The sequence below is a fragment of the Pan troglodytes genome, chromosome 7 (genome assembly GCF_028858775.2).
Source record: "Pan troglodytes isolate AG18354 chromosome 7, NHGRI_mPanTro3-v2.0_pri, whole genome shotgun sequence".
Taxonomy (NCBI): domain Eukaryota; kingdom Metazoa; phylum Chordata; class Mammalia; order Primates; family Hominidae; genus Pan; species Pan troglodytes.
Window position 1 is genome coordinate 122485412 of NC_072405.2, and position 27655 is coordinate 122513066.

At 33.8% G+C, this 27655-nt stretch overlaps 1 protein-coding gene across 8 annotated transcripts in view; it reads right to left on the reverse strand.

Annotated features, from left to right (window-relative positions):
- Nucleotides 1-1458: 1458 nt before the first annotated feature.
- The window catches only part of CSMD3 (CUB and Sushi multiple domains 3), a 1209558-nt gene continuing 1183361 nt past the window's right edge, over nucleotides 1459-27655 (reverse strand). For 4 of the 8 annotated variants that reach the window (XM_016959793.4, XM_016959792.4, XM_016959789.4 and 1 more), the window contains 8 exons: nucleotides 25624-25735; nucleotides 23007-23186; nucleotides 20344-20409; nucleotides 15721-15879; nucleotides 12891-13003; nucleotides 10068-10155; nucleotides 7284-7419; nucleotides 1463-3460 (listed from right to left, as the gene is read on the reverse strand). In XM_016959793.4, the coding sequence (XP_016815282.1) occupies nucleotides 3301-3460; nucleotides 7284-7419; nucleotides 10068-10155; nucleotides 12891-13003; nucleotides 15721-15879; nucleotides 20344-20409; nucleotides 23007-23186; nucleotides 25624-25735 (1014 nt within the window). In that variant the 3' untranslated portion in view covers nucleotides 1463-3300. Of the gene's footprint in view, nucleotides 3461-7283; nucleotides 7420-10067; nucleotides 10156-12890; nucleotides 13004-15720; nucleotides 15880-20343; nucleotides 20410-23006; nucleotides 23187-25623; nucleotides 25736-27655 lie in introns of all 8 variants that reach the window. The other 4 variants (XM_054656949.2, XM_016959787.4, XM_016959790.4 and 1 more) reach the window with 2 other exon arrangements.

Sequence of the window (27655 nt, forward strand, 5' to 3'; positions counted from 1 at the left end):
CGCCACTGCACTCCAGCCTGGGTGACAGAGCAAGACTCTGTCTCAAAAAAAAAAAAAAGTCAGGAAACAACAGATGCTGGAGAGGATGTGGAGAAATAGGAATGCTTTTACACTGTTGGTGGGAGTGTAAATTAGTTCAACCTTTGTGGAAGACAGTGTGATCCTTGATTCCTCAAGGATCTAGAACTAGAAATACCATTTGACCCAACAATCCCATTACTGTGTATATACCCAAGGGTTATAAATCATTCTACTATAAAGACACATGCACTGTTATATTTATTGCAGCACTATTCACAATAGCAAAGACTTAGAACCAACCTAAATGCCCATCAATGATAGACTGGATAAAGAAAATGTGGCACATATTCATCATGAAATACTATGCAGCCCGAAAAGGAATGAGTTCATGTCCTTTGCAGGGACATAGATGAAGCTGGAAACCACCATTCTCAGCAAACTAACACACAGGAAAAGAAAACCAAACACCGCACGTTCTCATTCATAAGTGGGAGTTGAACAATGAGAACATATGGGCATAGGGAGGGGAACATCACACACTGGGACCTGTACAGGGTTGGGTATCCCAGAACTTAAGTATAATAATAATAAAAAAAAGAAAAACAGCAGAAGAGAGAAATTAAAAAGTGGAAGAAAAAGGAAAAGTAAAAACACAAAGAAGAATTTAAAAAAAGATGAACAACAACAAGTGAAATATAGATGTGAAATGAGTGAAAGGTGGAGGTAACAAAGTTAACAAAGAGCTACAATTATATCAAGAACCATACATTTCTAAAGCTAAAGTGTAATAAACAGAGATAGACTATACATGCTGGAGTTTGAGGTTCTGAAAATATAAAGACACTGTGTTTTGTAAAAAAGAGTTATCTAATAAAATTGAACTTAGTAACTTGTAATTTGAATTTATAGAAACTTAGTAAGTTTCTTGAATACAGATTTTTACACGTTCCATTTATTTGTGGAAATCCTCCGTCCTGACAAAAATGTATTTGTTTTTGAGTATTAGTTTAATCTATTCAAAAAGTTTTGAGTTCATGTCTATAGAGCATGCTAACGTACCTCTATGAAAATATACTACAGAAATATTAGAAATCATCAGATGTAACTAAATTTAGACAGTACCGTTAAATATTAGCATTTAAGGAAACTTCTAAGATGAGGTTCTTGTTCTTTTTCTAGAAAACCATTCACTCAACATAAGATGAAGTTCTTATGTTACTACTATATTTACTTGGAATCAATTTTCCCAAAAGTGTCATAGTTGAGGAATCATGGAATTTAAAGAAGAAAAACACTCATATTTCATTATTATGTTGCTAACTAAATGTACAGAATATGCAGTTTGGGAACTTTTAAAAACGACAAATAAATGTGCGTTGTTCATTCCTTTTACTAACCCGAACAGTTACAGTTTATTTTTGGAAAAAAAAAAACACATTTTACAAAAGCAATTATCCATTTTTATTTGGTTTACATTGCACTGAAAATTTACATCATACTTTTACAAAGTTTCTTTTCATAAAAATATACTTCTTTACAAAAGTGTATGCATTAATATAAGAGGAGTAGCCAGTTGCAGAAGAAACATTGTTTAAACAATATCTTAAATGTATTAGCCTTAACATTAATGAATGAATCATTGTTATTGCAGTCATTTGAATAAACAAGAATAAATAACTGATGGCATAAAATTTAAAACTGCATCCTGCCAGTAGAGTACCATGTTGAGAAAATTGTATGAATTTCCAAAACAATGTATCTCAAAGTGGTTTACAAGAAATTCATTAAATGTTGTAGAGATAGATCCAAGCAGCGCTCCAGGTGCAAGGGTTTCTCTGAGGCACTCTGTCTCATGATACAAAAAGTCAAGACTGTTCACAGAGTTATCCATATTTGAAAGGGACAACAACAAAGAGTTAACACTGGGTACATGATCATATTCAATGAAGTAAAACAACTATAAAAGGAAGACAATGACCTATTAAATAAAAATGCTGGCATTACTGTATGATACAGTTTAAATGAGCCACCAATAACTTACAAATACATATCTTAATTTGACAATGAAAGAAACCTCTTGTATCTGAAACTTGGTGTTTAACAATAAAGGTACAGAAATTTAAAAATATATAAAAATATGATAAGCCCACAATTTTAGGCAATAAATTTATATTGGTGATTTAAAATAATAATTTTTTTCAGTCATTATGTTTAGTGGCTAGACCAAAATATTTTTCTAATCCATTGTTAAATGAAAATTAAAAGTGTCAAAATAACGTTAAATTTGAAGACTCAGCTGGAAGGAAATGTAGATATAAATAGAGTAGATTATTAGGACATTTTATTTGGTCTATCAAAAATATTGTAAAATAAAGGATGGTAAGTTTGGTGTCTCAGATAACTGCAAAATAATAATTTTTCTAGATAATTTCTGCCAGCCAAATGGTTTTTGGGTGAGGAAACATACTGAAGCTACTATCACATTTGGGATTAAAAAATAATAAAAATAAATAGGAAAAAACCATATTGAAGCAAGGAGTTAAACACTACCCCATAGCTCACTGAATAATACTGGTTACTCCACAATGGGGGAATCGGGAGGGTAGCACAATGAACTTGCCCTTTGCAGAAACTATGACAACCAGTCTAAAAGAAGAAGAGCAATATGATGCTAAAGAAATAGAAAGATTCAAATTGGAATGGGCAGCCTTATGTCTTCCGAGGCATAAACTAGCTCATAAACATTTAAAGTCATAACTCAATCTTAAATAAAGAAAACAATGCCTCATTTAACAAGAATGAATGGCAGATAGAGTGGTATGAAAGACAGATTTGTTGGCGTGATGTAGCTCAGGACAGTTAAAGAGAAGTCAGTGATCTATTGACTCTTGTAAGTATAGCTCTTATTTCTACCCTATATCTTTTTTTTTAAACCCAGTCCCTCTAATATAGTTTATAAAGCACAGAAATACTGATAGTGGATGCTCCTCCAATATATGCAAATAAGTTTATGTTTTAGAATAATCTCCTTTTTAAAAAAAGCAAATAAACTGTGAGTAAGCACTCTCAGAGTGCAGCCAAATTTCTGTAAAACTCTCCATGGTAAACATGAAGAATTATGGTCCAGTTTATGAAAAAACACTCTTCTGTATCATTCCTCAGGAAAAGGTGACCCAGCAAGTCCTGAAAAGTGTGCTTTAATTTGTTTAGCAGTGAACTAAATGTGCACTGTTTTGTGTGTCGATTTCCAAGCTTCTGAAGAAGGCAAAGGTTGCCTTGTTATACCATTGTGCAAACCGTGTTCAAGTTGGGATCAAATCGTACTGCCTTCCCTTCCACTGACTTTGCATTGGTGTCATACATGGGATTTTCAAAAGCTGCTTGGCCATTGTTATTTTCATGAACTGAACATCCTGTATACTGTGTTTTAGGTGCAGTCCTGTTGATGAGAACATTGATTAGCTATGTGTTAACTTTCTTCCAGAAACAGCAGACTACAGCTCAAACATAATGTACATCGTTAGCAGATAATGTAACTTAAAAATATTAATTGAGACATCATAAACACATTAAGTCAACTTGAACAATTTCCTTGTTACTTTAAAAACCTGAGTGACTTTTAATTTTACATATATTACTTATTTATGTACAGCATCAATATTAGTAACATAAATATAAATAAATGATATGATGGCTATAATAAATTTTCTTATGAAATTAGAAATTATTATGACTTATTTATAGTATAAATAATAATGATGATGGATTTAAGTCTCATCACTATTTATTTGTTCACCAAATATTTACTGAACATCTATTATGCGCCAGTCATGATTCTAGGCATTGGGTATATCATTTTTTTAAAAAAAGACTAGTCTTTACTTTCAGGGAGTTCACATTGTAGTGATAGAAAACAAGAATAAATTAAAATAAATAAAACCAAAAATAGTAGGTAATGAGAATTGTTATGATGAAAAGGGAAATGGTTAATATGAAAAGTAACTGGAAGCCACTTTAGGAGAGGTAATAGAACAAAGCATCCTTTAGGAGGTAACATTTAATCTGAAACCTGAATTATAAGTCGGTTCCGCACAAAAAGAGAAGGAGATTCCCTGAAGAGTACACAATTAATGCTGAGGCCTAATTTGGAAAGGTACTTTGGAGTATCCCAAAACATGAATGCTCAATTTTATTTTTTAAATGGTATACATTAAAGCATGCAAATTCAAAAATTCAAAGAAGAAATGGCTACTCTCATACTCAAGTCATGAAAATAGTTTCTAAAGGATTACTAACAATTAGTTAACCAGACACATGAATTCTGGGTTGGCTGGTAGAGGATGCTGGTCTTGAAATTCTGATTCATTTCTTTATTTCTTCCACCTTTGACTAATGCTAATCTAGTTTATCTTTCCCACAAAGCATGTATAACTTGCTCACATTTGTAATGGAAAAAAGGCAGACTTGCTGCTATCTGTTTCTGGGGCCTAATTCCTAAAAGGGATATATCTTAAAATAAATTTGTTTCTCAACTCTGTTGTTTATACTGAACAATCGAATTTCAACTATTAATTTTATTATAATTTGTAACTGCCATTATATTATTTTACTATCACTAATGCATTTTTCTGAATTTATCTATATTTCAAAAATATTAGGTGATTTCTACGACAATAATTGTAAAAGAAACTACCTTAGGTTTATTGGGAGAAAGCTAATAACTTGCTCTTACTAAGTGTGTCTAATACTATAACTACTGGATCATATTTTTTTTCCAAACTAGATCTAAAATAAAAACCAAAGCAACATCATTGCCTTCTAATTAGGTAATAATCATGAAGATACAAAATAATTGCCCCTTCTTAATATTCAACAACTTGAAGGAAAATATTACCAAGTTTTAAAAATTCACACCATGAATAAAATTTAACTCAAAATGAATCAAAGCCCTAAACACAAGAGCTAAATTCATAAAACTCTTAGGAAAAACACATGGCCTTGAATTTGGCAATGGTTTCTTGGATTTGACATCAAAAGTACAAGTAAGAGGAAAAAAAATAAATTTAACTTCATCAAATGGAAAACTTTTGTACATCAAAGAACACTCTCAAGACAGTGAAAATACAACCCACGGAAAGGGAGAAAATATTTGCAAAACATGTATCTAATAAGGGCCTAGTGTCTAAAATATATAGAGAACTCTTACAACCAAATAAGACAAACAACCTAATTTAGATATGAACAAAGTATTTGAATAGGCATTTCAACAAAAATGGACAAAGGGCCAACAAGCACATAAAAGGATGCTCAACATCACCTATAATTATGAAAATGGAAATCAAAACCACAGTGAGATACAGCTTCACATGCACTAGGATGGCTTTAATAAAAAACAAAAGACAAAGCCCCCCAAACCTGGAAAATAACAAGTGTTGGTTAGGCTTTAGACAAAGCAGAACCTTTATCCATTGCCGATAGGAATGGAAAATGCTGCCACTGCTGTACAGAACACCTTGATGGTTACTCAGTAAATTCAACATAGAATTGCCACATATTCCAGTAATTTCATTCCTGGGTACATACTGAAAAGAACTGAAAATGAGTGTTCAAACAAAAACTTATACACAAATGTGTACAGTAGCACTATTCACAGTAGTCAAAAGGTAGAAACAACTCAAATGTCCATCAATTGATGAATGGACACATTCATCCATACAATGGAATATTATTTAGCCATATAAGAGAATGCAATACTGATGCATGCTATAACATGGATAAAATTTGAAAACATTTTGCTAAGTTTAAGAAGCCAGATACAAAATGTCACATATTGTATGATTCCATTTATGTAAAATATATGCAGAATAAGCAAACAGATTTGTAGTTACCTGCAGCTGGATGAGGGGAGTGAGGAGTGACAACTTAATAAGTACAGTTTCCGTTTGGCATTTTGGGGGTTCCAAAATATTTTGGAAATATACAGTAGTGATGGTTGTATGGCACTCTGAATGTACTAAATGCCACTGAATCGTAGTCTTTAAAATGGTTAAAATGGTAAGGTTTATATCATATCTATTTTACCACAATTTTTAAAAAGTTGACTTAGGTTGTCCTATAAATAAATTTAGTGATGATTATTCTTTATCTATTAATAAAATCTGATATTGACTAGACCTAAGTAGCTGGTAATTCACACTCAGTACACATTTATATAATATTAAATAAATCATTCTTAGATGTTGCAGATTGACCCCAAATGAAAATATCAATTTTGCGGTGGCTCACGCCTGTAATCCCAGCACTTTGGGAGGCTGAGGCGGGCGGATCACAAGGTCAGGAGATCGAGACCATCCTGGCTAACACGGTGAAACCCCGTCTCTACTAAAAATACAAAAAATTAGACGGGCATGATGGTGGGTACCTGTAGTCCCATCTACTTGGGAGGCTGAGGCAGGAGAATGGCGTGAACCCGGGAGGCAGATGTTACAGTGAGCCGAGATTGTGCCACTGCATTCCATCCTGAGCGACAGAGCAAGACTCCGTCTCAAAAAATATATATATATATATCAATTTTGGAGGAAAGGCATTTAGGTTATAGTCATTTAATTATCTGGCTACCCACATATTTTTTCTTGATAAGGGATTGTCCCAAATAGTGGGATATAGTAAAGCACTCACCAGGATTTGTAATGGACTGAGAGAACAGGATCTACTAATAATATGTACAGCTATATATTAGATCTATCACAAATATATTAATTGCAAGTCATCAAAAAGCAACAGAAGATGAATGAGAAGATTAGAGGATTTTGCCATCTGTCTGCCTGGGTAAAATCAGTTAGTATTTTTATGTGAACTAAGAGGTTTGGACACAAGCTCCTTCTTAGTTTTCTAAACATATCTGGCAGCAGATATTACCTCTCCAATTTAAACTTTAACCTAGATTTTCTATCTCTAAAGTCTCATTATAGATAATGTAGAAATAACTTTTACAATTAGGTCCATGACAGGAAATTGACAGGCAAAAGAAAGGTTAAACTGAATGCTTGTGCAGTTTAACACAGCACTTTTGTTATGTTGTATGTAATGTTGCAGGGGTGGTTAGGGGAAATAAGTTTTTCAGTGTCTATGACAATAGTTAGCACACAGACATTTCAACAACTCAGAAGAAAATTTGAAATTAAGATTTGAGCTAGAGCAGTAGAAATAACATGAAAAACAGATTTGGGAAACATTTTGTAGTTAAAAATCAATGAGCTTACCTTTGTTTATAAAGATAAAATCCAAATCCTGCAAATATAAGTGCAAAAAAAGGCACAAGAATAGCAATGGCCACAGAACTACTATTTGTACCATGAGGTTGATTTGAAGAATTTGAACCTTCTGACATATTCAGTCCTACAAAATAAAAAATAAATTATAAATACACAACTCTTTTATCATAATTAATTTCTACTTTCATGAATCAATTAATTTCTTCTATTCTCAAGATATCTACCTGGAAATCACATAGTAAACAAAAATAATTCATGAAACTCCTTCAACTCATTTCACATATGTTTGCACAGTGCCTCTTAGAAGATATTTTTCCAGGAAAGGGTACAGACAAAAAAATAGGCAGAGCCCTGAACTAAGGAGTTTATACAATAGTGGGAAGACATATGGAGTATATAATAAGTGTATATATCAAGCATGAATAAATGGTCATGTGCTTTAGAAAGGAAAGGAGTAATTCTGGAGGATATACAACATAGGCTTGGCTTGAAAAATCATCATGAGGCTAGAAATGGGAAGGTAAGTGGCTTAGGTAGTGGATGTGACAAGCACTGACATGAAATAGGAGTGGGAGGTTAAAAGAATAAACTATGGCTAGACTCTAAAAGGGAATAAATATCATTCTGACGAACTCAAACTTTTTTTTTTCTTTTTCTTTTCTTTTTTTCTTTTTTCTTGAGACAGGGTCTCACCTTGTCACCCAGGCTGCAGTGCAGTGGAGTGGTCGTGGCTGACTGCAGCCTCCACCTCCCCGGCTCAAGCGATCTTCCTGCCTCAGCCTCCCAAGTAGCTGGGACTGCAGGCACATGCAACCACACCTGGCTAACTTTTGTATTTTTTGTGGAGACAGGGTTTCACCATGTTACCCATGATGGTCTTGAACTCCTGAACTCAAGTGATCCACATGCCTCAGCTTCCCAAAGTGCTGGGATTACAGGCATGAGTGATGGCACCCAGCCAGAGTTACTATCCACCTCAGTGAGGAACAACTGAAGGTGTTTAGAAATAAAAGACCCAGTGATATGACATGAGATTTAGAACACAGCTGTAGTAGGATGGACTTCAGGGAATACAGACTGGAATCAGGTGTAGTTAGAAGATTGTAGTGACAGACAAGATTAAAAAAAAAAAGGAATTAAAATTTAAACTAGAGAAATAGGAAGTGCATGGGACAATAGATTTGAGGAAGATTTCATAATGAAAATTAGCAGAACTTGTTTATGTGGATGTAAGAGGCAAGAAGACACAGGATTACAAGTATTCTACTTGAAGCTCAGTAAATGCCGATGGCATTCGCAGAGTTAGGAAATAAGAAAAGCCAAGTTTGTCGACACATTTGCACAGGAATGAGGGAAAAGGAAATACCAGTTCTTTCTTAAAAGGAAATAGTTCCTTTTTTGTGGGTTCTGCTTCAGACTTGTAGTGTTTGAGACACTTTGGAGAATATTACATGAAAATATTCAGCACTAAATTATACAACTGTGTAAATGCACTATGTTAATGAGTGTTTTTACCTGTTTTTAAGACAAACACAGGTAGGATGTGATGTAAATGGCATCTTATTAGTTTTCATGTAGAGAAAGCTAATTTCTCCTTTTGACAAACAGTTACATTTAACTAAACCTCATCTTTGTCCAGGTTAAAGAAAATTAGTATCTTATTTTTTACCTTATTTTTCCTGTGACTTAGTACAGCTATGTAAAAGTTCAAAATTTTTTAAAAAGTTCATTTTTGGCTGGGCATGGTGGCTCACACTTGTAATCCCAGCACTTGGGGAGGCCAAGGCGGGCGGATCACCTGAGGTCAGGAGTTCGGGACCCACCTGGCCAACATGGTGAAGCCCTGTCTCTACTAAAAATACATAGCCAGGCATGGTAGCTAATTCAAGCTACCATGGTAGTGTGCATGGTGGTCTGTAATCCTAGCTACTCGGGAGGCTGAGACAGGAGAATCCCTTGAACCTGGGAGGAGGAGTTTGCAGTGAGCCAAGACTGTGCCATTGCACTCCAGCCTGGGTGACAAGAGCATGACTCTGTCTCAAAAAAGAAAAAAAAAAAGTTCATTTCTTAAAAGATAAATGTCAAATAATAATTTTTAGAGCCTGAATTTATTCTTTGTGTATCCCTGTCACAGTATAATAATGGGAGACAGTGGATCATAGGAGAATTATACACCAAAAGCTATGTGTATAAACACATTCTTGCCAGACCATTAAAGGTTTATATACATATAGAAGAGTTGGAAATAAAAATGACAAAATTCTTTGCTTCCCACTGCAGAAAATTTACATATTTGAAGAGAACCAAGTCCCCAAAAGGGGCCCATTCCTCAAAGTTATTTTCTCTTTCCAGACTCTATGAGTTTCTCAGAGTGTCACTACATTTTCAGAAGAATGAAAACTGCGACAATATTCAAACTGAAGAAAAGTAGTACAGTTCTCATGAGATACAATAAAATAATTTACAGTTTAATATTTTCTTTTTTATCTATACCACTTTTTCTCCTTTTTATGTGCTTAAAGGCAAGCCAGTTTGTCATATTTATTAGAAATACCATGAAAATCTAAACACTGTACAGAGTTGGTACATAAAGATCCAGTATTTTGAAGAATGTGATTATTTAAAAGGGCTATCAAAGGTATCAATGCATAGTCCTGGTAGTACAGAATTTACAATGCAGTAAGTGTACCTAATGTACAGAATCCACAGTCTTTTTTTTATGATGTCTGGGATAATAACAGAAGTTCATGAAAATCAAAACGAATACATTACCCAGTCTTTGTAGGCCAAATTGTCCATAATCTTTGCCTTGAATAAATCCTTGAAATACATAAGTAGCTCCATCAGGCTCAGCAGAAACCTAAAAATATTTAAAGAACCAAAATATACTTGAATACTGGCCATAGCTATATTTTCCCAGCCTTAATAAATACACAATTTTATTCTGAAAGAAATATTATCACAAGTTCCTTTCTTCTATATTTTTCTCCTTTGCAAAACATAGCACATTGTGAAAATTTTCCATCATTAAAAGCAAAAGTAAATTTTCTAATTTGAAATAATTATGATATACAAAAAAGAGATCGGTTATTAATGTATGATATAGACATCTACTGTCAATAAAAAGCAATTCATGAGGAAATACAGTGATCAATTAAAAATTAAAACATAAAAATACTGTACTTAGTAAATTCTATTACTGTTCCACATCCCCGCTCTCCCAACCTTCATGAGAAGAGTTTACTCCCTATCTCATTTAGTTAGGCTTGGTCCTCTGACTTGCTTGGGCCTATGGAGTGTGGGGATTGGGATTGACAATAGTTAAGTTGCAAGCCTAGGCCTTAAGAGCCATACTTCCCATCACACCAAGTGGAAGAAGCCAGCCACAAAAGGCCACATACTATATGATTCCATTCATATGAAAGTCAGAACAGGGAAATCTATACAGACAGAAACTAGGTTAGTGGTTACTCAGAGCTGATTTGAGAATGTAAGGCAGGGGTTGATAGCTAAAGGCTGTGGAGTCTCTTTACAACATGAAGAAAGTATTGCAGTCTGGGTGAGGTGGCTCATGCCTGTAATTCCAACACTTTGGAAGGCCAAGGAGGGCAAATCACTTGAGGTCAGGAATTTGAGACCAGCCTAGCCAACATGGTGAAACCCCCGTCTCCACTAAAATTACAAAAATTAGCCAGGGTGGTGGTGTGTAGCTGTAATCCCAGCTACTCAGGAGGCTGAGGCAGGAGAATCGCTTGAACCTGGGAGGCAGAGGTTGTAGTGAGCCGAGATCATGCCACTGCACTCCAGCCTGGGCAACAGAGTGAGACTCTGCTCAAAAAAAAGAAAGTATTTTATAGTCAGCTATGATAAGGGTTATATATATGTGTACATATATTAAAAACCACTGAATTGGACATTTTTAAATGCGTGAATTGTAGGATACGTGACTTATATCTACATTGAGCTGCAAGAAAAAGGCATAGGTCAATGGATTTGAGCTTATTTGAGAATCACAGCTTATTTCAGAACCACTTGCCCCTCTGAGAGTTTTGGACTTCTGACAAGAGAAGTACATGCTGTAGGCAGCAAGTGCCCTTTCAGACTCTGCCCCAAAATGAGATGATGAGACGTGAAGACCTGGACTTAATACCACAGCCTCAAGTAGTGCCTCCACAGCTAACCCATTACAAATGAAAAATAACTAAATACTTATTATTGTTTGACCCAGAGGCTTCATGGCTATGTCTAATGTTGCCAATGCTAAATACTACATGCATCTTACATTTGTATACAATATTATATTTAAAAAATATTTTATATGCATAATGTAATTTGATCTTATAAGTAAAATAGGAAATGTTACATTTCAGCAATTCCTACTACTAAGTAGTAAAGTGATATATCCTGAAGTTTGTGTTAATTAATGGCAATTAGTTACCTAAGTCATGAACATTATTATAAAAGTTGTAAGAATCTTGAATCCTCACTCTAAAAAGCAAAGGATACCAAACCACCCATGCAAGTCTGACATTTCACAACAAGTGATTTATTCTTTATTATCAGACATTATACTCTGGGTATGGCCACCCTAAAAACTAAAGTACTTCTAAGAAGAAGCTCAAACTCCATCATTTTAATGAATCAATTCACTTTGTTTCCTACATAAAATAATACAATTAAACAATCTGAGTGCATTGAAGATTTGACTCAGTTCCCAACTCCATGAATACAGAATGCAGAAATAGGATAAACACTTTTTTTCCTCAGGAACCAAACTTATTGAAGCCTACTAGATAGTAGGCTTCTTGAACTTATTGAAGGTTTATTGAAACTTATCGAAGGCTACTACACAGCAGCCTATGACCCACTACAGTATCTTCTTTCCCATTAAGTTTTCCTTATGAAAAAAGGCTTGGTACTTGAGAGGATACAGTCAGATCTCTCATGCTGACTCTTCAGCAAAGACTCCTGGCCCTTGTGTTTTCCACTGTCAGTCTTAAAACTCCACTCACATAAATCACTTAACAGGAGTGACTCCATGGTGAAGCTACAGTAACTATCTCCCCACAGGAAGCAGCTCACATAAGTTCCTTTTCATGGACTTTATATATAAAATAGTCCATGAAATAATATTCATGCTTCAATATAATGGGAGTATTTAATTTTCTGATGTACTTTGTAAATATGTTGCATATTCCTTAAGTAGTAGTGGTTCCAAAGATTGAATTATATTTTATCCAGATTTATTTTTCACAGTGCTTATTGTAGATGGAATATATTTGATGAAATCAGTGAAAAACTAAATGCAGATCAGCACTCATACACACATACACACACCCACTTCCACCCATACCCTCCCCCACACACACATACACCCCACCACCACACAGACACACACACGACAAAAGTAAGCAAAACACATCAGAATCCAGTATTCCTAGGCTTGTACTTTAGAATACTAAATATTTATATTTACTAATATATATGGATGTGTATGTATTCATAATTAGCTAAATTTAGAAAACTCTCCTTTCCTGGACAAGCTACAAATTTATCATTAAAATCAGCAGCAGATGTTAAAATAACCATACTTACAAAGCCATCCATTGCCCAATTTTCTTCCTTCATTTTCTTCACAGAAGCATGAGCAGGTACTTTAATAAGATATATACGTAACATTAGGCGAGCTTCCTGGCTTTTATATACCCCTGTAAAATGCAAGGACATTTTAGTCTACTTAACTTTGTAAATAGTTATACTTCATTTTATTATCTATCATTCCTTAAATAGATTATGTAAGATATGTAATAAAAAAAAGAAATAAAACAAGGGCAAGTCAAGGATGGCTTAACCTATAATGCTCTTTGCAAATCCTGTAATATACATTGATTTATCTGTCTTCTGAAATCCTCAACTTATTTCTTAGTTGTGGGGTTTAAATTACCTATGCTATTGCAATTAAGCACTAGTGTTCTTAATAACATCATTCCATGATATTGAAAACAAAATGATTTCTTCCCACAATCAGATTCTAAAATTTTCAAGCATACAAATCCAGTGTTAAAATTCCTGATATTTTCCTTAATAACAAATTAGGTGCCAACTCAGTGAAAAACAGTATTCTAGGTGCTGCTTGAGCCACAAAGATGAATATATATTGCTCCTGTTTTTAATAATTTCCAACAAAGTAGGAGGTATAAGTAAGGTACACAGCTAAATCAAACACATGAGAGAATGTGATAAATTAAAAGCCAGAGAGAGATCATTTCACACTGGAATGATCAAGGAATAGTTATCAAGGAAAAGCACTGGAGGGCCAAGCATGGTGGCTCATACCTGTAATCCCAGCACTTTGGGAAGCCAAGGCGGACAGATGGCCTGAATCCAAAAGTATGAGCTTAGGAGTTCCAGACCAGCCTAAGCAACATGGCAAAACCCCATCTTTACAAAAAATACTTTAAAAAATTAGCCAGCCATGGTGGCACGCACCTGTAGTCCCAGCTGCTCAGGAGGCTGAGGTGGGAGGATGGCTTGAGCCCAGGAGCCGGAGGTTGCAGTGAGCCGAGATAGCACCACTGCACTCCAGACTGGGTGACAGAGCAAGACTCTGCCTCAAAAAACAAACAAACAAACAAACAAACAAAAACAAAACAACAACAACAAAAAAAAAACAGCATTTGAACTGGTTCTTAAAAATAAAGTAGGATTTTTAGTTTGGGAAGGTAAATACAAGCAATGACATAAGGAAGAGAAGCAAAAATATATACAATGATTTTTACATGGTAAGTGTTCTAAGGGTAGCAGTAAGCTGGAGTGAAAAAATTGTTTAGGGAAATAACAGAAAATAGGATCTAAGAAAAAATCTGATTAACCGTTGTTTAAAACTTGACTGTATTCATTCATTCTAACTTAATTGTTCACCTATGTAATAGGGCACCATAATACGCAGGAAATGAAAAGATAATGAGACATAGGTGCTAAGGTAAATTATAATCAATAGGAGGAAGATATAATAGTAATCGATAATAATATTGCTGAAAAATTGCTACAATTGGTTTATATGGAGACAGTAAGTGAAAGCAAATTAATCTAATTCTTTGTCTTTCCATATATATAGAAAACTCTTGAGTTTATCTAGATTAGAATAAGTATACATTTATTTTAGGCTCTTTTATAGAAAATAAAGAAAAACTTTGTTAACACATCAAAGTTAAATAAAGCATTAGTCACAATTTAAATGTATTTGTCTCATTCATTTAAAGCTTCTTTCGATTAATATAAGGTAATTATATGTATTTTTAAAATTATACTACATATTAACTTCTAATATTTTTACTTTGTGTTTAGCGGAGGATCATTCAATAATAAGAATGACACTCAAAATTCATTCTAAAATTTATAAAATCAATGAATATAATTTTATTTTCCATTTTTTACAGCACAAATTATTTCATTATTAATATTTGTATGGGTTATATCTACACAGACAAGAATTTTACAGTTTATATTTCATATTTGCAATATCAAATATCATAGTGCCTCATTTTAAAAAATGAGAGCAATTATGATTCAAATGCATTAATTTGAAAATATTTATTGAGGCCTATTTTGTTTCAGATGTTCTGCTAGCCTTTGGGAATACAATATTAAGTTGGAAGGCAAAGAGCTTTCTTAGAATTTATTTTATATTGTTAGAATATAGACACATAATGAATAATAAATATAACAAATATAATTTCAAATATTGTAAAGAAAAAAACAGGGTAAGGCTGCCTAAAACTAAGAATATGTCTGACAGCATTTGTAATACAAAGGTTCCTTTAGGTCAGGTCATTGGGAGTATTGCTTGAGGAGGTGACTTGTGAGAGAATATCTGAGTGTTAGGAAAACCAGTGCAATCAAAGATAATGAGAGATGTGTGTACTGGACACAGAAAACAGAAACTTAAGAAGATTGACCAGGTTTTGGTTCCCTTATGCCTATTTAAACAAGTGTAGCTCTATCTTTATTTGTCTTAAATATTGGATGTCCATCTATAAACATGGTCATTTGAAGAAATAGTTTTGTGGCCACAGAATAGTTGAGAAATCTATGATTTGGTCTCCGTGGTTTTATGAGAATAGAGAAAGATTTAGTTGTATTCATACCTAAATTAAATGTTATGATCTAATATATGACATCTAATTCTAGCTACCAAAAATTATTTAAATAACTTATTTTAAAACTAGTTTTATATTTCTGTAGTAATATTCATTCATCAATCCAAAAACCAGAAAACCTTGGTTCTGAGTGAATATGAATGTCATCAAAAGCAAATGTATCAAAATAAACATTTCACCATATAAAAAGTATTACTAAAAATGATGAAATCATAATAGAAATAAAGTCATGAAGGTATATTTCGCTGCTGTTTTTATTGCGATACCTGAAAGTAGCAGCTCCATGTTGCTATTGCTCAGTGTTGCGTTAACTCTCCCAGTGGAAGCATTGAAACTAGTAACTGTCAAGGTCATGGGTTGTTTCCTTCCTTTGAAATTGTAAGAGCCTTTCCATATATAATTTTGGGCAAATACATCATCAGGAACTGTGAATAGATTAAATATACTACACATTAATTTTACAATGCCATATAAATATAAGCATTAAATAGAGTATTAGTTTATTGAATAATGTTGTATTGCTAAATACACAATAATGTTGAATGTGTGTTATAAAATTAATTATTCATACAAAAATGTTTCCATTTTTAAGAATAAATCCACATTGTAATAATCTAGATTTGTTCATATGTTATCGAGAAGAGAGAAATAGAAAACACCAGTTAAAGATATTAGGTTTATTTTTAGAACCCAGGTAAATATAAACTTCACTTATCTTTGGTCTTTTATGCAATATATTTCTTTCTGAAGGAAAATAAAATGATTTCACAGCACCATGGCAGTAAAACTATACCCAAGTCCCAAGAGGCCTGCTTTTTTTCCAGCAGTGGGAATAGATTTTTAAGAGGAATAGCAAAGAGCAAGGTCCTGCAAAATTATCATGAGACAGTGCTTCTGTGTTCCCCCTTACAGAATACTGAGTTTAGTTCTTCTAATAACAGATGCTCCTGAAGAAGAACAGGGCTGCACCATATTGACAGCTTTGAGGTATACAGGTATTTTTAGAAATTGTCACTAGTATTGTTGGACTCTCAAGGATGAGAGATGAATTGTGGTAGAATCAAAGAACATTCTAAAGCTTATAAAATTTTCATCTAAAGAAAAAACACTATTTTAGATACTAGCCAAAAAGACTTATTGTATTTATATAAATTATTTATGTAATTTAAAGTTATATAAATTGGTTATGTCAAAGTCTACACAGCTCCTGGGCAGCAGCTGAGAGACGCTGAGGTATAGGATTAATCCTATACCTCACAGCACAGCACATCCCTAGAAATCAGCTATTCAAGGTACCCAACCCTCTTTGGATGAATGACTGAATGAAGTGCATTTAGGAAAAAGTCCTTTTTTTAATTTGTCTAACAAGTTATTGATGATTTTTCATCTGATATATGCATGTATCACACTTCTTACAAGTCAGATCACAGGGATTGCCATTACAAGCTGTGTATTCCCTGAACTCTATTAAACCAAGAAAGCAAAACCACTGTGGCAGATCAGCATAAAAATACCCTAAGAGTTGAGTTTTTACTGAATATTTCAGTAACAACGAAAATTTCTATTTCCATGATAATTTATAAGCAATATAGCTCCTTACTTTGATACCACTGCCAACTTCCATTCTTATCACTTTGGAGTAATGTAATCACTGTGTCTCATTCATGATTTTAAATGAAATACTGCTGAATGTTTTCTCATATAACATGCTATTTGCCATATAATTTTTATAAATAATTTTACTAAAATTTAGAGTTTGTTAAGAATTTTTAAAAATTATAAATTTTTAAATTTATAATTTAAAAATTATAAATTTTTAAATTTATAATTTAAAAATTATAAATTTTTAAATTTATAATTTAAAAATTATAAATTTTTAAATTTATAATTTAAAAATTATAAGTGTTGAATTTGATCAAATACTTTCTTTGCAAATATTGCAATTATCATAATTTTTTGCACTTTAATCTCTTAATGTGATACATTACTTTTAAGGATTATTTAAAACTAAAATATCCCTGCATAGCTATGAAGAATCCAAATTGGTTCTGATGGGTGTTAAAGCAAACTAAATATGGCCTGAGAAGGACTCCATAGTTCTATATTTGAGTCCTTGTAATGAACTTCAATCTAACTTAATAGGTAGACAAGATTGAAAACCTAATTTAGGAGTATGCACCTGTAACAATAGCTGAGCCTTGGCCAATCCCAGCAGCTGTACTTCTACTACTCGTACACTGCTGAGTGTTCAAAATGTGTTCAAATAAGGCAAACACAGAACTGTAACCAATCTAGTTGTTTCTGTCTCTCCCTTCTGATTTCTGTACGTCACTTCCCTTTCTTTGTGTATAAATTTGTTCTGGCCACGAGGCATCCCTGGAGTCTCTCTGAATCTGCTGTGATTCTGGGGTCTGCTTGATTCACAAATTGTTCATTGTTCAATTAAACTCCTTTAAATTTAATTCAGCTGAAGTTTTCCTTTTCGCATGGGTTATCTTTACTACAATGTTGAATTTGATTTGCTAAGGTTTTATGTAAGATTTTCTCATTTATAATCCTGAGTCAAACGGGCCTGAAATTTTTCTCCCTTTATAATATCTTTATCCGAGTTATTAGAGCTATGTTGAGCCTAGAGAATGAATTTTATTGTCCAGAAGAGTTTTTATAAAACTTGAAAGATCCATTCTGTTCCTTTAAAATGTGGTGGAACTTACCAGTAGGGCCACATAGACCTCATTTTCTTTGTGGAAATAATTTTAACCAGTTCTTTATTTGCTATAAAATTATTCACATTTTCTTTTATTAGTTAGTTCTAGTAAGATGTAGTGTTCTAGTAATTTGTCTGCTTTGTGTAAATGTTTTTAAATGTTGATAATTATTGATAGTTTTCCCTTAACATATTTTGAATTTCATTAATCTACTCTCTATGTAGTTATGCTCACATTTTCTTTGTTATGTTATTTTTACCAGAAGTTTTTCTACTTTGTTTCTGAAAAGAATGACATTTGGTTCTGTTGAGATTCTTCCACTGTTTTGGGCGGTTGCCTGTTTTTATTATTACATTGATTTCTGCCCTGCTACTCTGTTACAGTCTTAATATTCTCTTAATAGGGACACAACTAATTAATTCTGAGGCTTTTCTTTTCAATAATGTAAGGATTTAAGGCTACAAATTTCCCTCTTAACTTTCCTTTTCTTATAGCCCTCAAGCTTTGATATTTCAATTTTTCAAAATAACTACATTCTAATATATTTCTGTGTTGATGTCTTCTTTAATTCATGAGTTATTTATTATTACTAATTTTGCTCTGAATTTCCAAACATACAGGAATGTTTTAAATTACATATTTTCTTATTGAAATTTAATCACATCCTAGTCAGATATGAGCTATGAAGACTAACTTTGCGTTTTAAAATTTGTTTAATTTAATTTATTATTTAATATATGAGCAATTTTTTTACAGATTTGATGTGCTGGAGCTATTATTCAGAGTTTCCACCTGGTCCCAAATCAAGCATTTCCCTTGGAAAATTTGGGGCATTGATGGACAATTATGGTTTTCTGACTCCATTGCAAACAAACTCTGCCTTACTTTTATGTATTCTTTGATTGCCTCAATGGCATTCAGCATGTTTTCGACAAGTGTTGAATGTATCAGTATAAGTCACAGAGCTTGGTGGTCCCTCCACTTTTATAGCATGTACATGGAGCACTTCTAAACCTCACTAAAATTAGATCCTAATGTAGTTCTTGGCCCAATACAACTGAGAGAAATCTGTTTCCAAGGTGAAGATCAGATATTATGCTCTTATTGGCAGCTTTTAAATAGTATCACATAAACAAAATACTAATACTGAATAAGCATGATATGGTTTGGCTCTGTGTCCCCACCCAAATCTCAACTTGAATTGTACTCCCATAATTCCCACATGTTGTAGGAGGAATCTGGTGGGAGGTAATTGAATCATGGATACTGTTCTCTTGGTAGTAAATAAGTCTCACAAGATCTGGTTGTTTTATCAGGGGCTTCTGCTTTTGCATCTTCCTCATTATCTCTTTGCCCGCTCCCATCCATGTAAGACAGGACTTGCTCCTACTTGCCTTCCTCCATGATAGTGAGGCTTCCCCAGCCATGTGGAACTGTAAGTCCACTTAAACCTCTTTCTTTTTAAATTGCCTAGTCTTGGGTATATCTTTATCAGGAGTGTGAAAACAAACTAATACAAAGCAACTCATTATTGAGCCCTTACTATGGGCTACGCACTCTGCACTTCATTTGCATGAAGCTTATTATATAATTATTTAATTATTATTTCTTTTGGATAGAAAAAGATATGGAGACTCAGATATATAAAATAATTTTTCCAAGGTCACAAGTCAGAGAGTATATAAAATGAGATACATCAAGGTTGTAGGGCTTTAAAGTTTATGTTTTTATTGATTGTGCTAGGTTTTCTAATTTGCTTTTTAAATCAAATAATTGAAAATAAACTAGTCAATTTCTAGAAGTTACTGATCTTTATTCTCAAACCAAGTGTATTTGGATCCTTTTAAAAACATATACATTTAAAAATGTTAAATAAGACCTCATTTTTATTTTAATACTTTAAATAACAGTATTGCCATTATGCTATAGTCATTTACAGATACTCTTCAAGGGAAATTTTAATATTTTTAGCAGACGGAACTATGAACAATACTTTTGGAATACTAACATGTCACTGTATTACATTGCTTTAAATTCAACATCTTGTGAATTATCAAATTCAAGACAGTCATAGTTTTTTATACTTAAATATATTTTTTAAATACACAGCTACTATGCCAAGAAAACAGTAGACCATTTTTAGAAATAATGAACTCTAGAAAAACAAATGACATTACTAACCACTTAGCTTTGGGCTGGGTGTTCCCAGTGCAGGTCTAGGATCTTTCACCAATATTTTAGAACCAGCTATGAAAAGAAATAAAGGTGTTTACAAAAGTTGATGCAATTAATTACATACACATGCGCACACACACACACACACAGTGTGATGCACTGTCCATTTTATTCTCTGACATTTCACATAGATAGTTTTCTCTAAAATGTTCCATTCATCACAACATCTCAGTCCCCTACTCAGCACTCGTTATGTAACTAATGATTTCAATAATTATTCCCATTACAGTCTATTGGCACAAGGGGCAGATTTGTGTTGCTTTGTCATCTTGGGATGTCATTTCTTATTTTAGAGGCATAAGCCAAAGTGGAGACAGTTGCCTCCAACATGGAAGCTGAGAGCTGAGGGTTGTTCTTGTTGACAGAAAGCAAAAACTATTTGGGTAGGGTTTACATTTAAAAATCAAAGTTTGTTGAGATAATTAAAGATGTCACCAGAAATTGGATAGACTTAAAGGTGAAATCTTCCAGGTTTTAAACCAAAACCAAAGGTAGTCCAAAACCAAATAAATCATGTAGGATGTAGAAGTGACTGGAATATTATAGGAGCTATGACATGAATGCCTTGTAAACTATGTATCCTAAGAACAATGTAATGTCTTAAAAGACTGTAAAGGGATGTGATTTCGGCAAATGTTGCTCTGGCTGCAAAACCAAGAAAACTCTGGAAAGCAGCAAGTACGGATATGGCTAGAGAAGTTGAGAGACACTGCAGTAGTCCCAGTAGAGATAATGCTGAGTTAGAGTATGATAGCAGTGACAATAAACCAAAAAGGGGAACAGACGAAAAAGCTATTGAAATTGTGGTGACTTGGAGGGATAGGAAAATATCTAAGGAGATTACTAGATCTCATGTCTAACTATAGGATGGTAATATCACTGAGATAGGGAATACCAAAGGGAAACTATATAGATAAAAGAAATGTATGAGTTTAGTTTTGCATGTATTGAGTACTGAAATGCTACTGAAGAATTTCACTAGAGATATCAAGCAAACAATTGAATATGTAAGTGTGAAGCTAAAATAAGATAAATAAGCTAGAAATATTAGTTTGTAAGTAATCTACATAAGGACAGCTGTTGAAGCCATTGGTTTGAATGACATCAACTGAAAGTGAATACGAGATGAAAACAAGAGATGGCTAAGTACTGCATCTTTAGAAAATCATAAGTAGAAAACAATCAGTGTATAAAGGAAATGGAGAATGGATACTCAGAATTAGGAGGGAGTAAAACATTTACTCATTCAACAAATATTTATTGAATGCTTTTCACATGTAAGGTACTGATTTGTGTTAAAATTACAGTTGTAAACACTTTGAGTGAAGTCTCTCATGAGATTATATTCTAGTTGAAGAGGGGTAGATAGGAGGACAGGAGAGTGGAAGCAGATAACTACAAGCAAACAAACCAAAGACTAAGATCTTCTCATACTACAGCAATTTCAATCATAAAAAAAATAGAAAGAAAAATAGCAGAGGAATGTTCTGATAAAGAAAATGAAAACATTTCAAGTAAAAGAAAGTAATTGTCATTTATGACAGCTGCATTAGATAAAACATTAGGTCTTACAAATAGGTTTTTTGGATATAAGGAAATGGATTTTGTTGATGACCTTACCAAAAACACTAGAAAAAGTTCCTTTACTCCTTCTTCTGGCATTATAACCCTTTTCCAAGTGGAAATTGTCCTGACCGAGCAGCAATCGGGTGGACACTTCACCCAGATCTGGTCCAAATATTAATACCATATCACCCTGGCTGAGTAATGGATTTGGAGATGGGCTCCATTCAAAATTGTGGCAAACAGAATCCCAGATAGTGCTTTCCTGACCAAAACTTTGGGAAGGACTCTTTCTACTAGGGTTACTCTGGCTGAGTAACCTAGGCATTATGGTAGCAATTTTCCGTACTCTAATGAATAGTGTACCCACATAATTTATGTTCACCTGGTACCTCCATGACCTTATTTGGAAAGAAGGTCTTTGCAAATGTAATTAACTAGAGATCTTGGGATAAAATAATCCTGATTTTAGGCTGAACCCCAAATACAAGGACTGGTATCCCCATAAGAAGAGGAGAGGCCAGACAAAGATACACAGAAAAGAAGGCCATATTGAAATGGGGTAGAAATTGGAGTAAGGCTAGGAGCCAATGAATACCCAGGATTGTCAGAAGCTATGAGAAGATAGGAAGAGGCAAAGAATGGTTTCTGCTTAGAGCTTACAGAGGGCACAAGGTCCTGCTGACACCTTAATTTTGGACTTCTGGACTTCAGAATTGTGAAGGAATAAATTCCTATTATGTTAAGCCACCCAGCCTATGGTACTTTGTTATAAAAGCCCTAGAAAAATAATATACCTATGTGAAGAGAGAACTTGAAGATAGAATTAAGGCAAGAAGTAACATTCTCACGGGAAAAAAGCTATGAATAGACTCATAAAATTTATATGCCTCTGGATCCAGAAGTGTTTACATTACTCCTAGACTTGGAGTTAGCCAACAAATTTCCCTTGTTCCTATGCTAATTTGAGTTGAGTTTTTGTCTGGAGCGAAGGAAAGCAGTAGTACAATCTCTTGTGTGAAAAAGATTCTATAGAGAAAACTTACCTTCACAAATGGGAACTTTTCCAGTCCAGGTGTTATCGGATCTACACACTCTATGTTCTGTTCCACCTGCTAAGAAGAAGCCAGGCTGACAGGTATAAATCAGTGTATACCCATGAGATGGGAGGTCCATCCCTACGACATTTGCATGAGCAGGAGTTTCTGGCTGTTTACAGCTGTGGGCTATATTAAGAAAAGAGAACAATGTAAATTTTCTATCGATATGTTAAGAAAAATTTGAGACAGGAGTCACAATATATTTTAGATATACTTCAATGCCTTTATATACGTATATCTTAGAATAATTATTCTAATAAATCACAAAAATGTTTCAATGCAAATATACTTATTTATTTCATACTTTAGCATTTCCTAATCCACCATTTGTGGAACACTAGTAGATGTTAATAGATGTTAAATAAATTGAGAAAAAAAAGACATTGTCAATAACTAAGCTCACAAATGTATGCTTTACCATTTTAGAGAGTCACACATTCCAGAGAGTCACAAAAACCAGCATTTTAAAGGATCTATGAAGTTCTGTGGTAAGATACCTTTTAATGTTTGTCAAGCTCAGGTTTTCTATATGAGCTTAGAAAATATTATTTTATAAATTTTAAATTTATTATATTTATTTTAAATTAAAAATCTATTTTCTATTGTTAAATAAAACCACAGCTAATTATATTGCTCTGGTATTAATACTTCCCAATAAAAGTACATTTTAATAATTTTTTTACATATGGAATTTTCAGGCCATATTTGGATCCGTATGCTAGAAGTATCATTTTGTTCACCTAACTCTCTCTCCTTTTCTCCATGTTTCCTTCCACTCCTAATTCTCTACCTTGATTACACCATATCTTCCCCTTATTTCATTGGTTTTATGTCTTATAAAGACCATTCCTTTCTCCGTCAGAGATAAATGCTACAAGAAATTTTTCCCCTGAAACAGATAGCATTTTTTAATTATTTATTCATAGATATACATCCATAAAAGTGATCTCTGAAAAAAGTGTTCTGTGGATAAATAAAAAAAAACAATATTTTTCATTTGTTTCTTAATGGAGGTCCATAACAGTATAAATAATAGCTAACATTTTTTTACTCCGTGTGCTAAACATTGTGTTAAATGGTTTTTTGTTTTTGATTTTGTTGTTTTTGAGACAAGAGTTTCACTCCGCTGCCCAGGCTGGAGCACAGTGTCATAATCTCAGTTCACTGCAGCCTCCACCTCCTGGGTTCAAGCGATTCTCCTGCCTCAGACTCCTGAGGAGCTGGGACTACAGGCACTTGCCACCACACCCAGCTAATTTTTTATGTTTTTAATAGAGATGGGTTTCGCCATGGTGACCGGGCTGGTCTCGAACTCCTGACCTCAAGTGATCTGCCTACCTCGGCCTCCCAAAGTGCTAGGATTATAGGCATGAGCCACCGTGCCTGGACTAAATGGTTTATATTTAATATAATGCAGTTAGTGAAATGTAATCCTCATGCAGTAAGTATTGATAAGGAAAACTACAGTCTGTCTCTACTGCCATCTTAAGCCCTATGTTATGGACACATTAGAAACTTTGAGATGCTTCACAGTGACAGACGCTGTTTAACTTTATTTAAACTATCATATCCCAACTAGAGGACATCAAAGAACAATGGTTTACTATGAAATATCTAGTTACAGCCCGAACAGCTGTTTTAAAGTACACATTCTGAGGAATTCTCCCTTAAGGAATTTTCCATATTTAAATATAAGCCAAAAAGGCACATAACATGGCATCTCTGTGGAGTGTTCTCCTGCTTTAAAGTAAGCTGCTGGTCCCTAGGTGCCCCCACAATCATTTGGTTCTGAACAGGGATAGAGTAAATTCACAGGGCTTGTGTATGCTTCAGCAAATCCTAAAAGCTAGATACCATCCTAATAAGTGTTTCCACTCCAGCTTACTTTTTTCCATTTTTCACCAAGAAACACAATTGAAAAGATAAGGGAAGAGATTTTTTTAAAAGGCAACTGGAGAGGAAGAAAAGCCAAATAGCTGACCAGCTAGAATTCGTTTCTAATTTTATGTCAGAAAAAGTTATTTAGTGGCCCCAGGCTTTGTTCTTATTTAACCTGTATAGCAAGTGCTCTCCACTGAGGATCAGAGAACATATAAAGGAAATTCTAAAATTGTTCTCAAATTTTTGGCCAAGTGCCCATGAATATTTCCTTTCATAGATGTTGTTAGTTTCCCCAGATTCTCAGATAATATCTTCACAAGCGATTTTTAAAAATTAGAAGCTGTTAGATTGGTGCCTTGGGTATTTTAGATTACTTCAGACTGATAGATGCAGATCTATAAACTAAAACCTAATCATTACCTAAAATTACCAGGCCAAACTAAACATAAGGTCTTTACAAAAAGAACAAAATTGTGCCTTGTGCTTTCTGACTTACTTAGAGAGTGCTTCCCAATGGCCATGGGTTTATGATACAGTAATAAAATTATATACATAAAATATGTTTTTAATCTAAAAGTCAATTTGATACACATATAGATGTAAATGTATTTGAATACTTGGGAGAAAAAATGCATATAAATTCTTACCCATGATAGCATTATTTCTTATCCATAATACTTACGTATGCATTCAGGCTGAATCCCACTCCACGTAAGATCAGGGAGGCAGGTGCGTGTTGTAGACCCTTGGAGAAGGTGTCCTTTTTTGCAATGGAACTGTACAACACTTCCTACCTATAGCAAATTAAAGAGAGGAAAAAAATATTCCCCTACAACTTCAAATATGGCAACAAACAGAGCTTGAGTGAGAAAATGTTATCAAGTGAAATTCCATATGGTAAAGTTGGAAGAAAAAAATAATAGAAATCTGATTTAAAATAAAATGGGAAAAATTCAAAACTAAAAAATAAAATCCTGGCTTTATTTGTTTATATATCATCATCAAATAGTTGGGTCCTTAGTACATACATAGATACCAAGCTTTTTTGCCATGGGAATTTGAAGAAAATATTTAAGACACCAAAAAATCCAACAAGCTACATATGAATACAAGATAGAGAGATAGATAGTTAGATAAAGATAAATAAATGAAGCTTGATAAAATAGATATGGAAATAAATATAGCTAACCACATAAGAAACAAATAAATATTGAAGGTGAAAAACGCAATATGAGATCAGAGACAAAGGTGGTTACTGAGGGTGGTGGTGATAACGGAAATATACAATGGAAGATATACTGTTTGTACTAGCTTTTAAGGGTATAGTAATTAGGAGAATATCTAGGACAATGGCTTTCAAAGTGTAGTCTCTAGGCCAGTAATATCAATGTCTCCTAGGAATTTGTTAAAAATGTCAGTTCTGAGGCCTTACCCCAGACACACTGAATCAGAAACTGTTAGGTTAGAAAAACCAATAATCTGTTTTAACAAGCCCTTTGGGTGGTGGTAATAAACACTAAAGTTTGCAAAAGACTTACAGAAAAATGGAAAAGATAATAACATGATGAGAAATGTATGTTGGTTACAATATATATCATTTGCTTTAGGGGAAAACAGAGTATATTAGATTGATTGGCATTTATTGTTTACAAAGTGAGCAGGGCAGATAGAGGTTTGGGATAAGTGGGAAGCAGGGGTATATAGTAAACAAGAAAACAAATCACCAGAGTAATGTACATGTAGTTTTAATTCTGGATCTCACTTTACTTGAATAAGTCATATCTCCTATCCCCTTTTTGAGACCTAATTTATCATTTATAAATAATGATGATAATATTATTTGTATTGAAATCTGTTTTAAGGATTAAATGAAATAGAATTTATACTCCACTCCACCCCAGGATGACACTCAAGTTTTAAATAAATTATAGGCATGATGACTAAATTGGAGACATAAGTAAGAATTAGTTTCCGAAGGGTCTCAAATGGCAGGATATGGTATTTAGAAGAACAGCAGTAATTCTAATATGAGGCTGGCACTGCCATTTTACATTTGAGTGGATAAAAACTGTACTAACTTGTGGCAGTAAGCCTGGGGAAAAAAGTCATTTCCTCAAAACAATCACAAGAAAAAAATCAACAAGATTTATTGGATGATTAGAGGTGGAGGATGAGATAAGGGATATTTAGGGTCTGCCACTTTGTACTTCTCCAGCAATTGCAGTCTGAGAAGGCTCAATCACAGTTTTAGGACTTATCACTCAGATCCTGTTTTCTGCCGTCCCCTTAATTCCTATCCCCACTTGAGCGGACAATAAGAAGCTAAGCTTAAGATGATATAATTTGATACCAAGATTCCATTTGAAACTTCAGACTCTGAATTCCACCATTTTTCATATTGTTATTATTACCCAGAACTATACTAGGCCAGAAATATTAAATTCCAAAATTCTTTATCTGACAACAACCTTTTTTCTTTATGTTATCTCATGCTGTGTCTTCCATGAACCCTCACCTTTGCCTCTAGAAGATCTCTTATCCCTGGATGCCCCATTTTCTCTAGGCTGTTACATGGATTGATTCCAAGAAGCACCATTTGCATTTTATTCCTTAAAACCAGAGTCCCCTGACTTGTGCTCCAGAGCACGCCTTTCACATTCTTTCTGAAGTTGTGCAAAATGGTGGTACAGGTTTTGATTTTTCAGTATGGGCTA